Source organism: Mesoplodon bidens (genome assembly GCF_964165515.1).
Source record: "Mesoplodon bidens genome assembly, chromosome: 7".
NCBI lineage: Eukaryota > Metazoa > Chordata > Mammalia > Artiodactyla > Ziphiidae > Mesoplodon > Mesoplodon bidens.
Window position 1 is genome coordinate 113184547 of NC_138164.1, and position 13595 is coordinate 113198141.

The following is a 13595-nucleotide window of genomic DNA, read 5'->3' on the forward strand; positions in this document are numbered from 1 at the left end:
ATGAATGACTCACTCCTGGCACAGGCAGGGCCCCGAGCAGGCAGTTACAATGTGCTGCAGCCACAAGCCAGACTGGTTCCATAGTGGCTGGTCCTTGCCCCTGTGCTTCTGTCCTGGTTCCCAAAATCTCAACCTTATCCTTCAACTCCACGTGAGAGCACTTTCTGACCTTGCTTTTGACCTGACCAGTGGATTCTTTCCAACCAGTAACCTCTTCATGTTGACTATTTCATTCTCCAAAGAGAATTTTAATGCTTTTCCCTTTGTCTCGATGTCTTGACTGATAGCTCTGTTTGGGATTAGGAAAAACATAACTTTCATGAGAAATGGTGGGAAAGAATTCCTGCCTAGAAACCCAGTGGGCAGTGTCTCCCCTTGTGGCCTCAGCACACTGCCACAGCTCCTGGCCGCATGTCCTGAAGGTCAGGGGGCAAATAAGAAGAAGAACCACAAGGCTTTCTCCCATGCTGTTCTCTCTTCTGACAGAGAGGAAAACTCCACAAGCCCCTGCACTATCCCTTACGTGGAATTGACAAGATCAGGGTCCAGCCCCTCTCTTAGCCTTTCGGGGTCAAAGGGCAATGAGATACCAGAGGACTCAGCTCAGTCCCGATTCTCTCCAGGGATGGGCATGGCCTGGATGAAAGGGACCCCCTCAGGTGATAATAGAGATCTTCTATATCGCCCTTCCCAACTAGCATAACCCTCACAGCCATCCCCATGAGGCGGTTCTATCATCCTCACTTCAGGAATGAGGAAACTGAGGCCCAGAGAGGATTTGCCTAAGAATACACAGCCATGTCAAAAAGAAGCAGAACTGGGCTTCCCTGGTGGCGCAGTGGTTGAGAGTCCGCCTGCTGATGCAGGGGACACGGGTTCGTGCCCCAGTCCGGGAAGATCCCACATGATGCGGAGCGGCTGGGCCCGTGAGCCATGGCCACTGAGTCTGCGCGTCCAGAGCCTGTGCTCTGCAACGGGAGAGGCCACAACAGTGAGAGGCCCGAGTACCGCAAGCAAAAAAAAAAAAAGAAAAAAAAGCAGAACCAAGACTTGAACTAGGCCACTGGGCTCCAGAGCCTACAATTATAACTACTGTGCGAAAGTGCCTTTCAAAGAGGGGCCTGATGACCAGACTCAGCAGGGAACCAGCAGGGATGCCAGGGTGGTCACTTCTCATGTCCAGCCATGAGTCTCACAACATCCCAGCATGATAGTTAGTGTGGGTGTTATTATCCCTGTCTACAGATGAAGAGATCAAGGCTTCGTATGGGTATGGACTCCATCCGAGGTCAAAGTAAAGGTCAGGGCTGGGCCCCCAGCCGAGCCCTTGGAGAGTCTGAACTACCTGCCCAGGCCCTTCTTCCTCCAATTGCTGGGCGCTTTTATTAGATTGGCTCTATCTGAAGAGCATAATGAAGTTGTCAAGAGAAGCAAGTTGCAAGGAGCTTATGACTTGCTTTTAAATATAAGTACACAGGGACTTCCCTGGTGGCGCAGTGGTTAAGAATCTGCCTGCCAATGCAGAGGACACGGGTTCGAGCGCTGCTCTGAGAAGATCCCACATGCTGCAGAGCAATGAAGCCCATGTGCCACAACTATTGAGTCCGTGCTCTAGAGACTGTGAGCCACAACTACTGAGCCTGCGTGCCACAGCTACTGAAGCCCACGCACCTAGAGCCCATGCTCTGCAACAAGAAGGCACTGTAATGAGAAGCCCGCGCACTGTAATGAAGAGTAGCCCCACTCACTGCAACTAGAGAAAGACTGCGTGCAGCAATGAAGACCCAACGCAGCCAAGAATAAATAAATAAACTTACACAGATGAAAGGGATGGACGTCTTCATGTCCATGTGGGAGGCTCTGAGGTCCTCTAGGAGCTGGTAACTCCCTGTGCCCGGCACTGTGTTGGGACAATGGAGCGTGTTTCAGACCAGGAGGTGGAGAGGCATGTAGTCCCTCAATGGGCATCAGGTTTAGTGCCTTGATGCACTGGTCTAGGGGATTTGTCCCCAGCTTTGGTGGCCTGGGGACTCCTTCTGTTGTAGCAGCACAAAAACTGGCTTTGGAGGCAGTCTTGGGTTCAAGACCCCCAGCTTCTACCAAATCATAAACTGTGGGCCTTGGACAGGTAATCTGATCTCTCCGCGTCTCAGTGTTCGCATCCATAAAAGGATGGAAGATACACTTGTGAGGCTTGAGTGAGGCTACACGAGTTAGGGGTTCTCTGTAAATGCTTTTTCTCCTTCCCTCTCTTGGGGATGGACACACACCAACCAAGCTCCGGACAGGCTCGGTCATGGGCCAAAACTTCAGCTAATTGGTCAACTGTGGGAAACAGAACTGCCATGGAAACTGGACCACGCAGGCTGATGATCTTCCCTGCTTAGTGGCCACTGGGACCTCAGTTTCCTCATGTGTATAGTGGGAAGGATACAGGAACAGCCGTGTGGGGAATTATCTTAAGAACTAAATGAGACGAATAGTCTTCTTTCTTTCCCTTTCTCCTTGTCTGTCAACCCCTCCTCACCTTGGCAGGGATACGTGGGAAACCCAGACAGGGTTGGTTCTAATGGCTAAAGTCATCAAGCTAATGAAGCCCAGGGCCTCACCTCCTCCGCAGGGGACTGGATTACTGGGGCAGCACTGAGACCCACTGATAAAGTGCTTACTCTTTGGGGGCCCCTTTAAGAGACCATTCCTTGCTCACAAGCATAGTGATGAGATCAGCAATTAGGACCCCCAGTTCACTCAAGCCTCCAGTCCCAGCTCTTCCCAAATTAGCTGGATGCTGCTGGGCAAAGGCTATTTGCATCTCTGAGCTTCAGTTTCCTCCTCTTAAACGGAGAGCCACATCCTCCATCACCCACCCCCAGCTCAGACCTCTCCACCCCACCCCACCCCAGAGTAGTATTGTCCCACCACCATTCATTAGGTTGCTTTACATATTCCAGTAGACTTGGGACACACCCAGATCTCCGTGGTAGAGGCCAGGCCACATTCTGATCTCACCTCTCCTCCCAGGCCCCTTACCTCTCTAGAAAGGGGAGGTGGCCCAGGCCATGCTCAAGGTTGAGAGCTACATCATCTGGAGAGTCAACGCTGGCAGGCATATTTGTGAAAACACAACTCTGGGCACAGTAAAAAACACTCTACCCCCACCTGTACTCCCATATTTTATCTAGCCTTTAATAGAAGAATTGGAGGGAAAACATTTCTCGTGTTCATTGTTTTCCTGACTGAGCCTCTGAAATATTTTTCAGGTGAATACTTCTGGGACAGAGTTTAGTTGAGTGATATAGCTATAACTACATCAGAATGTCATCTTAGCTTCCAGAAAGCAATGTGCCATGGTTTGTTTTTGCCTAGGTTTTATTAAAGTAACACTGGTGGGTTTTTTTCCTCTGATGATAAAAAGAATGCACATTCGTGATAAAGTATCTGGAAAGCACAAACTAGCACAAAGAAGAAAGTGAAAACAACCCATTGTCCCCCTCAAAGACAACCCCTGCCAACAGGCTGACATTACCTCTTTCTAGGAGTATCTCTGTACATACATATATAGAGAAATGTAAGAAACGATTTGAACTCAGTAACAATGTTTTCACATATAGACATACAGGTTTTTGTTTTACAAATTTGAGATTTAAAATTGAATTTCACTTTTCAAAAATATTTCATGTAAGACTCATTTTATTAAAATTGTATCACTTTGATTAATATCAATAATATTTAGAATTTTTCAGATACGAGATAATAAATTTTAGATAATACAGACTTCAACTAAACACCAACTTTTCTTTTTTGAATTAGGGCTCACACTCTATATACTTGTGTGTCACTTGGTATTTTTTAAAGTTTTTTTTCCCCATTAAAAAAATTAGGTATATGTTGATAAAATAGATAACCAACAAGGACCTACTGTATAGCACAGGGAACTATACTCAATCATTTTGTAATAACCTATAAGGGAAAAGAATCTGAAAAAAAATATATGTATGTATAACCAAATCACTTTGCTATATACCTGAAACTAACACAACATTGTAAATCAACTATACTTCAATTTTTTAAAGTTAGGACACAATTTACACATTAATGTACAGTTCTGTTAGATTTGACAAACGCATGCAGTCATGTACCTACCACCACAGTCAGGATAAAGAATTTTGCCAGTCATCTAAAATATACCTCTGAATGTCATCAAGCTTTCTGTCATTTGCGGTGCAATGGTTTAACCAGTCTTTTTTTGTGGGCCATTTGAGGTTGCTTACAATTTTCCTCTTAACTGATTTTGCAACCTGAGGGAATGAAATGAATGCATGAAAATGAGTGAAATCTGGGATTCTCAGTTTCCTGCCGCTATACCAAATGGGCTTCTCCCTTCTCTGCTTGGAAAACTGCTCATCCTGAGACCCAGCTCAGATGTTATCCCCCTGTGAAGCCCCTGTGATGCCAATGGAGAGCTGGTTCCTCCTTCCTCTGTGGTCCCAAGGCACCAAGTCACACGCTGTTTCTAGGACAGACATTGTAATAGTCTGTTTCTCTTCTCCCCTCCAGGCTGTGAATTGGGGGCAGTTGATGTCTTTCGCAGTCCTGCGTTCCCCAAACCTAGGCCATGCCCGGCTCACAGTGTTCTATAAATGTTCATGAAATGAATGAACATTCTACTCTGTTGAACACAATTTTAGTATTGCGCTGCTATTTTAGGAGGCAGGTACTTTCTGAGCATGGTGCCAATATGGGCTGGATGAATTAAGCTGGTACTGGTACTTGAGGAGAGCTGGGTGTTTTCCTCTGTTACAGACCCTGGATCAGGGATGCAAATTCATATTTATGTGGAGTCATTCAAATATTTATTGAGTGAACAAATACGTGGATGAAAGGTGTGGTCCTGGACTTGGGAGGTAAGAAAGCCAATCAGACATAGCGCCTGCTCTTGGTGAGCTCACAACTGGGAATCAAGGAATCTACCTTGGAAGGCTTCACCCCCCCTCCCCCGCCACGCAGCCTTCACTTAGACTTAGCCAGACAGCGGCCAGTGTCACTTGGCAACAATGCCTGGACATTTTGTTTTGCCAAGAGTTTGTGATCCAGGAGTCAGACCTTGAGTGGGGAGCATCTGCTTTAAGTTATTAAAGGTGTTTTTATTAATCTCTGCATCTGCAATATATAGCACAGGACTTGGCACATAGCAGGGGTTTTTAAAAGTTTGAGCAAGGATGAAATATGGATCTGTATAAGGATAACAATGCTGAGAAAGATAAAAATGACCACCATTCGCTGAGTTCCTCCCCAGCCAGGTCCTTGACTGGGTGCTCCTGAACATTCTGTTTCTTATAACAGCCCTGGGGTAGGTCTGTATCACTCTCCCATCTTACAAGTGGGTTCCCCCGCGGTGCCCAGGCCCACACCGCAGGGAGAAGTATCTGCTGGAAGTTGAACCAGGTGTGCCTAGCTCCAAAGCCTGCCTTCTCGACACAGCGCCCAGGAGCCTCAACATCAAACGCTGCCCATCTCTGCCTCCCCAGGTACTGCAGGTAAAGCTCGGTAATGGGTCTTGCGTAGAAACCGCGTCCTTCCGAGTCGTGCAAGGACCGGTTCCTAAGAGGCTCCGGAGGCCACACCGTAGGCTCCGACCAGCTGCAAACAGGTGACTTGCACTGGGGTGCGCTCCGGCGTAAGGTGTGTAGCCGTGACCTTCGGGAAGTGTCGGGCTCAGAACCTGGCACCCAGTAGACGCTCGATAACGGCCTTCGGTGTCCTCCGCGGCTGTAAGCGGAGAGTTGGGGGCAGCCCCCGAGGCGCAAGACGCCGCTCGGGAAGAGGACCAAACCCCGGAGCCCGGTGCCGGAAATCAGGAGCGGCGAATCGACCGAGGCTCACCCGCCTGGGCGGGGCCGGGGGCGGGGCTTCTACTGTATCCACTCAATCGGCGTCCGAGAGGCGAGCCCGCCCCCCTGAGGAGGCGGTGCTTGCACACTCGGCCGCCCCCTGGGTTCCTCCCCCGGGGGACGGGGCGGGGCGTGCCGGCGGCGCTCGGCGCTGACGCTGCGCCGACGCGCCCGACGTCGGGCACGTTGACGCCGGCGACGCGCAGCCGGGCCCGCTCCTCCTGTGCTCTGCCAGTGTCCGGCCGCAGGCCGGCCTTAGTGACTGGGGGCGGCGGGCCCGGGGCCGCGGGCGCGGGCGCGGGGCGGGCGGCGGGCGCGGGCTGCCTTCGTCGGGCCCCGAGCTCGCCTGGAGCGAGCAGCCGCCCGCGAGCCGCCGCGGAGCCTCCTCGCCCGCTCCCGCCGGCGAGCAAGGTAAGGGATAGGGGGACTGAAACAGGGTTGGGGCGGAGCGGGGCCCCGGGCGCCGGCGCCCTCCCCGCGGGGGCCGCGCGGCTGGTGAGTGTCAGCCCCGGGGGAAGGGTGCGCAGCGGGGCCCGGGGTCGCGGGGGCAGGGGGCGGGGCCCGCGGGACCCCCGACGAACGGGCTCTCAGGGCCGTGCGCCCCCCCTCCCTGACCCCAGCGCCAGGTGAGCCGCGCCCCCGGGGACCCCAGCGCTGGGCGCGGGGGCGAGGACCTGTGGCCGCAGGAAGTCCCGAGCCAGGCTGGGTTCCCGTGGTGAATCGTTCTCGCCACCCTGGCGTCCGGGCTGCTGCAGCACCGGGTGCGGGTGCGAGCGGGCTAGAGTCGTTGTCACTGTCAGGTGCGTGGTACGCGGTCCTGGGCATCTCCGTCCCGGGGGTCCGCCGAGCCCGGAACACCGGCGGCAGCCTCGGGAACCGGCCCCCTGCCCCTCGCCCCGTCATTATATTTGAGACACTTAGTAGCCTCTCGTAATCTCACCTTTCACTTTTCCTTCCTTCCTAGCCGTGCACGTCTGTCTCGACCTGCTATATTTCCATTGTGGAATTTTCTTTGGGGGGGGAGGTGTCTGTTAATTTACGTAAGTTAGGTTGACTGACCAACCATTGCAGCCGTTGACAAACACTTCTCGCGCCCTTAACGAGTCCAGTTCCCTTTATCGCTCACCAAATCCAGCCCAAGAATTCAGGGAGCCGGCAGTCCTTCCTAGGAGCTGACTGCACACATTCCTCTAAGATGCCTGATGGATTTTGTACTTGTCAGTTTTACTGGCTGTTTGCGCCTTCTGTGCTTTTCCTGAAAAATGATTGGGTGGCACGTGTTCTGACTTTCTCTCCCCCACCGGGAAAGAGAAAGGAAAAAAAAAAAGGTTACAGAAGCACACTTGTTTTCAACAACTAGAAAGTACAGCTTTGCAGAGAAAATGCCACAGGGTTTGTTCTTTATGTGAGGGTAGTCTTCTTTGGTCTTCACTCCTTCACTGGATTATTGTCAGTATTAAATGTCTTCATCTTGTGTGTTCTGGGCACTTTGGATATGCATGTGTACGTTTTCCCAGTTTTTTTCTGTACAGAGCATAGCAGTCAGATCTGGGAATGATGAGGCTGTCAGCCTTGCACTTAGCAGCTACAGATAGCTATAAAGTTGCAGCTTTGTGGAAGCCTTTATTTTGCACCTGATGACAATGCTCTGGGTCTTTCATTTCAAGATGATGTGCGAGGTGATGCCGACCATCAGTGAAGCAGAAGGCCCCCCAGGAGGAAGTGGGAGCCATGGGTCCAGCTCCCCTTCACAGCCAGATGCAGATTCACATTTTGAACAGTTGATGGTCTCCATGCTGGAAGAGAGGGACCGTCTCCTTGACACTCTGAGAGAGACCCAAGAAACGCTGGCATTAACCCAGGGGAAGTTACACGAGGTTGGTCACGAAAGAGATTCCTTGCAGAGGCAGCTCAATACTGCGCTTCCACAGGTATGGGTGATTTTCACCTGAGTTTTTTCTGAACGCTTTTTTACGATGTTGAAATTTTTAGATGTGTATTTTGCGTAATCACTTGTGAAATGGTGGTTCTGTTATTTGTAAGTCCCATATAGATAAAATTCCTGAGGATTAAACTTCTTAGTGAGAACAAACTCTGGTGTACCATAAAGTTCTGTAAAAACACCTTGTTGCTCTTGTTCCCCTTTGGAGCGGCAGAAGGAACTGCCTAGATTTGGAATAGTGCTCCAGAGTTTTTGAAAAAGCGCCATGAAGTATCCAAGCTCTGTGGTGCCTTTGGTTTTGCTGTCTTAAGCTATTCCTTGCCTAAATGTGTATTTCCATGGGTTGTATTATGTATTTCCAATTTCCTAATGAAATTTACTGGACAAGTAGGATTGATTTCACAGGAAAAATATTTTTACAGTCCACCTTTCTCGGAACACCAGTGTTTTGTAAATCAAGTTTGTTTTAGGGGATAGAAGACTGAAGATGGATTCCTTTGGAACTTTCTCTTTGGCAGATGAGAATTATAAAGCTTACAGTCACACTGAAGTTTTTCATCTAAGGATATTGTGTTTGGAGCAGTGTTTCAAGGCCTTTTCTTATGGAGCCTAGTGAGGATCTAATGATAGGAGCAGGGAGAGGGTGTCAGCTAGAAGAGTGTGCGCTGGGTGGCACAGAGCACAGTGGGAGATGTGTATGTTACTTGGGTGTTTACGAGCTGTGTAGGTGCCATTTTACCTATTCATAATAGGTGCCTTTATGGTGCTTTCAGGTAGACCTGAATAAGCATGCATTTATTCTCTCATGATGGGTCTGCAGTGGTAAATTAGTAAATGAATATTTACTAGCCTTAATGCATTTCTGGGCTTTAGTCAATTCTCCTGAAACATTGATAAGCTAAACATTTGGATTTCCTTTTTAGCAACAATAATTTGATGTCAGTGCTGTAATGTTCTGTCTTGGTCAATTTGAGAATCATTAAGTTTTTTCTCATTTGAATCTTGTAAATTACCAAGTTTGTTTGGGTCAGATTTTATTACCACAAGCTTAGAAGGGTTGGCCAAATTATGTTTTACTGGGATTTTATTGCAGGATTTGTAAATCTGTTTAGTACTTTGGGGTTTTTTGTTTTGTTTTGTTTCTTTCGTAACTGTATTTGTCTTCTTGCAATTTGAGGTACATACACTGAAGTGTAGTTTTTTGAAAGGATGAGCACAAGGGATGTAACAAGTAAGGGACAGGAGTTTTGTAAAGTCCAGTCTCATGCAGTGGAGGTTGTCACAGCAGCCAGTGGGACAGTCGCTCAGTGATTTGTTGCTGGCTGCCGCTCTGTGTTGTAGCCTGGAGATGCCTTGTTACGTGGAGAATGTGATGATGTCACCAGCTCACCTCACCACCTGAGCACCTGAGTCCAGCGTTTCAGAAACACAGGAACCATTAAGTAAACACTTTTTGGATCCTTCCCTTTCTTGGCATTTGTCTTCTGTTTGGTGGCTAATTGTGTGACCAGGTAGGCGTGTGAATAAACTCCTGCCGGATTATGTAGGCAAGTAATAGTAGTGTACTTAAGAAAAACTTAACTGTAACAGAACATACATCAGAAAAATTCACAAATCATAAGTGTACGTCGCGGTGAATTTTTCATTAAGCGAACACACTCTTGTAACCACGGCCCAGACCAACAAATAGAACATTACCAGGCTTCCCAGAAGCCCCCTCCCACCCACTCCCAGTAATTGTCTCCCAGAGCTAACTGTGGTCTCGACTTTCTGCCGTTGATTAATTTGGCATGTTCTTGACTTTATGTAAATGAAATAAAGTAACGTGTATATTTTATTTCTTGATTCTTTCATTCAGCATTATCTTTGCGAGCTCTATCCATGTAGGTTTGTTCGTTCTCATCTGCTATTTAATAACCCAGTGTATGAATGTACCATAATTTATTCTTTCTGTTGTTCATGGGTATCTGGGTTGTTTCTAGTTTTTGCAAATGCTGCCCTGAATGTTCTTACTTGCTTTTTGGTGCAGATATGAATGTGTTTCTGTTGGGCGTGTTCAAAGGAGTAGCACCGCCAGGTGATGGAGTATGTTCAGCCTTAGTAGGCTCTATCCAAGGTGGTGTGACCGTTGTCCTGCCCCCCACAGTGTGTGAGCCGTTGGTTGTTCGGACCCTCGGTATCGTCAGTTCTTTGGCTGTAGCTGTGTGGTGGTGCTGAGCGGTAGGAGCTCAGTGGGGTGGGGACCTGCTCCCTGACGGCCAGTAAACATCCCGGGCGTTCGTTGGCCACTTGCTTACCTTCTTTGACGAAATAATTGTCTTTTGCCCATTTTTTGATTGGGCTGTCTGTTTTGTTTCTTACTGATTTGAAGGAGTTCTTTTTATATATTCTGAGTACGTATATGTATGGCAGGTTTTTTTGGGGGTGTGTTTGCCTTTTCACTTTCTCAGTGGTGTCTTTTTTTTTTTTTTTTTTTTGCGGTACGCGGGCCTCTCACTGTTGTGGCCTCTCCCGTTGCGGAGCACAGGCTCCAGACACGCAGGCTCAGCGGCCATGGCTCACGGGCCCAGCCGCTCCACGGCATGTGGGATCTTCCCGGATCTTCCTGGACCGGGGCATGAACCCGCGTCCCCTGCATCGACAGGCGGACTCTCAACCACTGTGCCAGCAGGGAAGTCCTCAGTGGTGTCTTTTAAAAAGCATAAAGCTTTTTAAAAGCATAATTTTTTATTTTAATGTACCCCAGGTGATCAGTCTTTTCAGTAATATTTAATGCGCTTTGTGTTCATTGAAAGATATCATCACGAAGTTGCATGAAGATGTTATCCTGTAAAAGCTTTATTGTTTTATCTTTTACATTTAGATCTGTAATCCATCTGAAACTGATTTTTGTTTATTGTGTGAGATAGGGGCCAGGCTTCCTTTTTTTTTTTTTTCCTTTAAGTGTATGGCTAACCTTTAAGTGTATGCTTTATTAAAAAAGCATCCTTTCCCCAGTGTGCTGCAGTGTCATCTCTGTTGTAAATCAAGTGACCGTAAGTGTATGGGTCTGTTTCTGGACTCCCCTCTGCTCCACTGATCTTTTTGTCTCTTTTGCACAAATGCAACGCTATCTAAGTTACTGTAGATTTAGTCAGTCTTCATATCTGGTAATTTAAATCCTACACCTGAGTCATTATTCAGTATTGCCTTGGCTAATCTTGACCCTTTGCATTTTCAGATAAATTTTAGAATCCACTAGGCTGTCTTTCCCCAGAAAATGTGCCGGGATTTTAATTGAGGTTGAATTTAATTTGTAGACGAGTGCGGGGAGAAATGACGTCTTTTTAATATAGTTCTTATAATCCATGAACACAGTATATATAGTCCTCCATTTATTTAGATCTTTAATTTGTCTTAAAATTTTACAGTTTTCTGTATGTCTTATCCATGTTCAATTAGATATCTCATATTTTTGATACCATTATAAATTACTAGTATGTAGAGGTAGAATTAGATTTTCTGTATTCACTTGCTAAATTCATTTATTTCTAGTAATAATTCTTGTATTTTCTATGTATACACAATTATGTCTGCAGATAAGTTTTTTTTTCTTTCTTCCCAGTTGCTATAACCCTTTTTCTTTTTCTTGCCTTATTGTACTGGCTAGGATCTCCAATACAGTGGTGAACAGAAGTAATGAGAATAAATATCCTTGTCTCATTCCCAGTATCGGAGGAAAAGCTTTCACTATTTCACCATTACATACGATATTTACTGTAACTTTTCTTTAATTTTTAAAAAAAATTTATTTATTTTACTTATTTATTTGGCTACTTTGGGTCTTTGTTGTTGCGTGTGGGCTTTCTCTAGTTGTGGTGAGCAGGGCCTACTCTTCATTGTGGGCTTCTCACTGCAGTGGCTTCTCTTGTTGTGGAGCACAGGCTCCAGGCACACGGGCTTCAGTAGTTGTGGTACGCGGGCTCAGTAGTTGTGGCGCGCAGGCTCTAGAGCGCAGGCTCAGTAGTTGTGGTGCATGGGCTTAGTTGCTCCGTGGCACGTGGGATCTTCCCGGACCAGGGCTCGAACCCATGTCCCCTGCATTGGCAGGCGGATTCTTAACCACTGCGCCACCAGGGAAGCCCTACTGTGGCTTTTATGTAGATATTTTTATGAAAATATGAAAAATTACCTCTATTCTTAGTTTGCTAAGAGTTTTTTAAAATCATGAATTAATGGCTTCCCTGGTGGCGCAGTGGTTGAGAGTCCGCCTGCCAATGCAGGGGACGCAGGTTTGTGCCCCGGTCCAGGAAGATCCCACATGCCGCGGAGCAGCTAGGCCTGTGAGCCATGGCTGATGGCCTGCGCATCCGGAGCCTAGGCTCCGCAACGGGAGAGGCCACAACAGTGAGAGGCCCGTGTACTGCAAAAAAATAAATAAAATAAAATAAAATAAAATCATGAATTAAAATTATTACCTTAAATTTTCTTAAGTATATTTTCTGCAAATTTTAAAACAATCAAGTGATTTTTGTTTTATGTGGTGATTTAACTTTTTAAAAAATTTTGTGATTCTAGAATAATCCCAACCTGATCTTGATGTGTTCTCCTTCCGTTGGATTTTTTTTTTTTTTTTTTTTTTTTTTTTGCGTTATGCGGGCCTCTCACTGTTGTGGCCTCTCCCGTTGCGGAGCACAGGCTCCGGACGCACAGGCTCAGCAGCCATGGCTCACGGGCCCAGCCGCTCCGCCGCATGTGGGACCTTCCCAGGCTGGGGCACGAACCCGTGTCCCCTGCATCGACAGGCGGACTCTCAACCACTGCGCCACCAGGGAAGCCCTCGTTGGATTTTATTTGTTAATTTTGTTTAGGATTATTGCATCTGTATTTAAGGTCTGTAATTTTACTTTCTTATACTTCTTGTCCTTGTTGGGTTTTGGTATCAAGGTTATGCTCGTCTCATAAAACAAGGTGGAAAGTGTTCCTTTTTCACCCCCAGAAGAGTTCCTGTGAGATTGGTGTTTTCTTTCTTAGATTTTTGGAAGAATTGATTGGCAAAACCAGCTGGTGTAGGATTTTCATTATGGGATGGCTTTTAATTTCAGATTTAATTATTTACATGGAAATAGAATTTTTCTGATTTTATATGTCTTCTTGTGCCTGTTTAGGTAAAGCATTTTCCCCCTGCTAGGAATTTATTCAGGCCACCCAAACTTTCCAATTAGTAAGTGTAAAGGGGTTCATAATATCCCCTTTTAAAAATCCTTGATACTGGTAATTTGTGCTTTGTCTCTTTTTCTTAATCAGTCTCTAGGGCTTTATCAATTTTATCAGTCCTTTCAAAGAACCAACTTTTGGCTTTATTGATTTTTCTTTTGTTAATTTCATATTTGTTTTCTATTGCCTTATTTTCTGCTCCTTTTTCTTCCATCTGCTTTGTGTTTCGTTTGCTATTCTTTTTTCTGGTTTCTTGGGATAGATGCTTAATTGATTTTTAGCCTTCTTTCTTTTCCAGTATATGTGTTTAAGGCTATAAGTTACCCTCTAAACACCATTAGCTGCATCCCACAAATTTGAATAAGCCAAACTTTCATTTATCTTTTATGTAAAAGTATTTTCTAATTTTCATTGTGTTGCCAAAAATTATTATTTAAAAAGTTTTTAAAGAAGTGTGTCGTTTAACTTCCCAATGTTTGGGGAGGTTTTTCTCATTATTTCTGTTGATTTCTAGCTTAATTCCATGAAGATCCCTATCTTAGTCTTTTGGGGCTGCTGTTATAAAA

The 13595-nt window shown here is 46.5% G+C and overlaps 1 protein-coding gene across 4 annotated transcripts in view; it reads left to right on the top strand.

Moving 5' to 3' along the window:
• Positions 1 to 6197: 6197 nt before the first annotated feature.
• Positions 6198 to 13595, top strand: part of PPFIA1 (PTPRF interacting protein alpha 1) — a gene marked incomplete at its 3' end in the record, with an annotated part of 89817 nt that continues 82419 nt past the window's right edge. For all 4 annotated transcript variants that reach the window (XM_081239839.1, XM_081239840.1, XM_081239841.1 and 1 more), the window contains exons 1-2: positions 6198 to 6302; positions 7559 to 7822. In XM_081239839.1, the coding sequence (XP_081095965.1) occupies positions 7559 to 7822 (264 nt within the window). In that variant the 5' untranslated portion in view covers positions 6198 to 6302. The remainder of the gene's footprint in view (positions 6303 to 7558; positions 7823 to 13595) is intronic.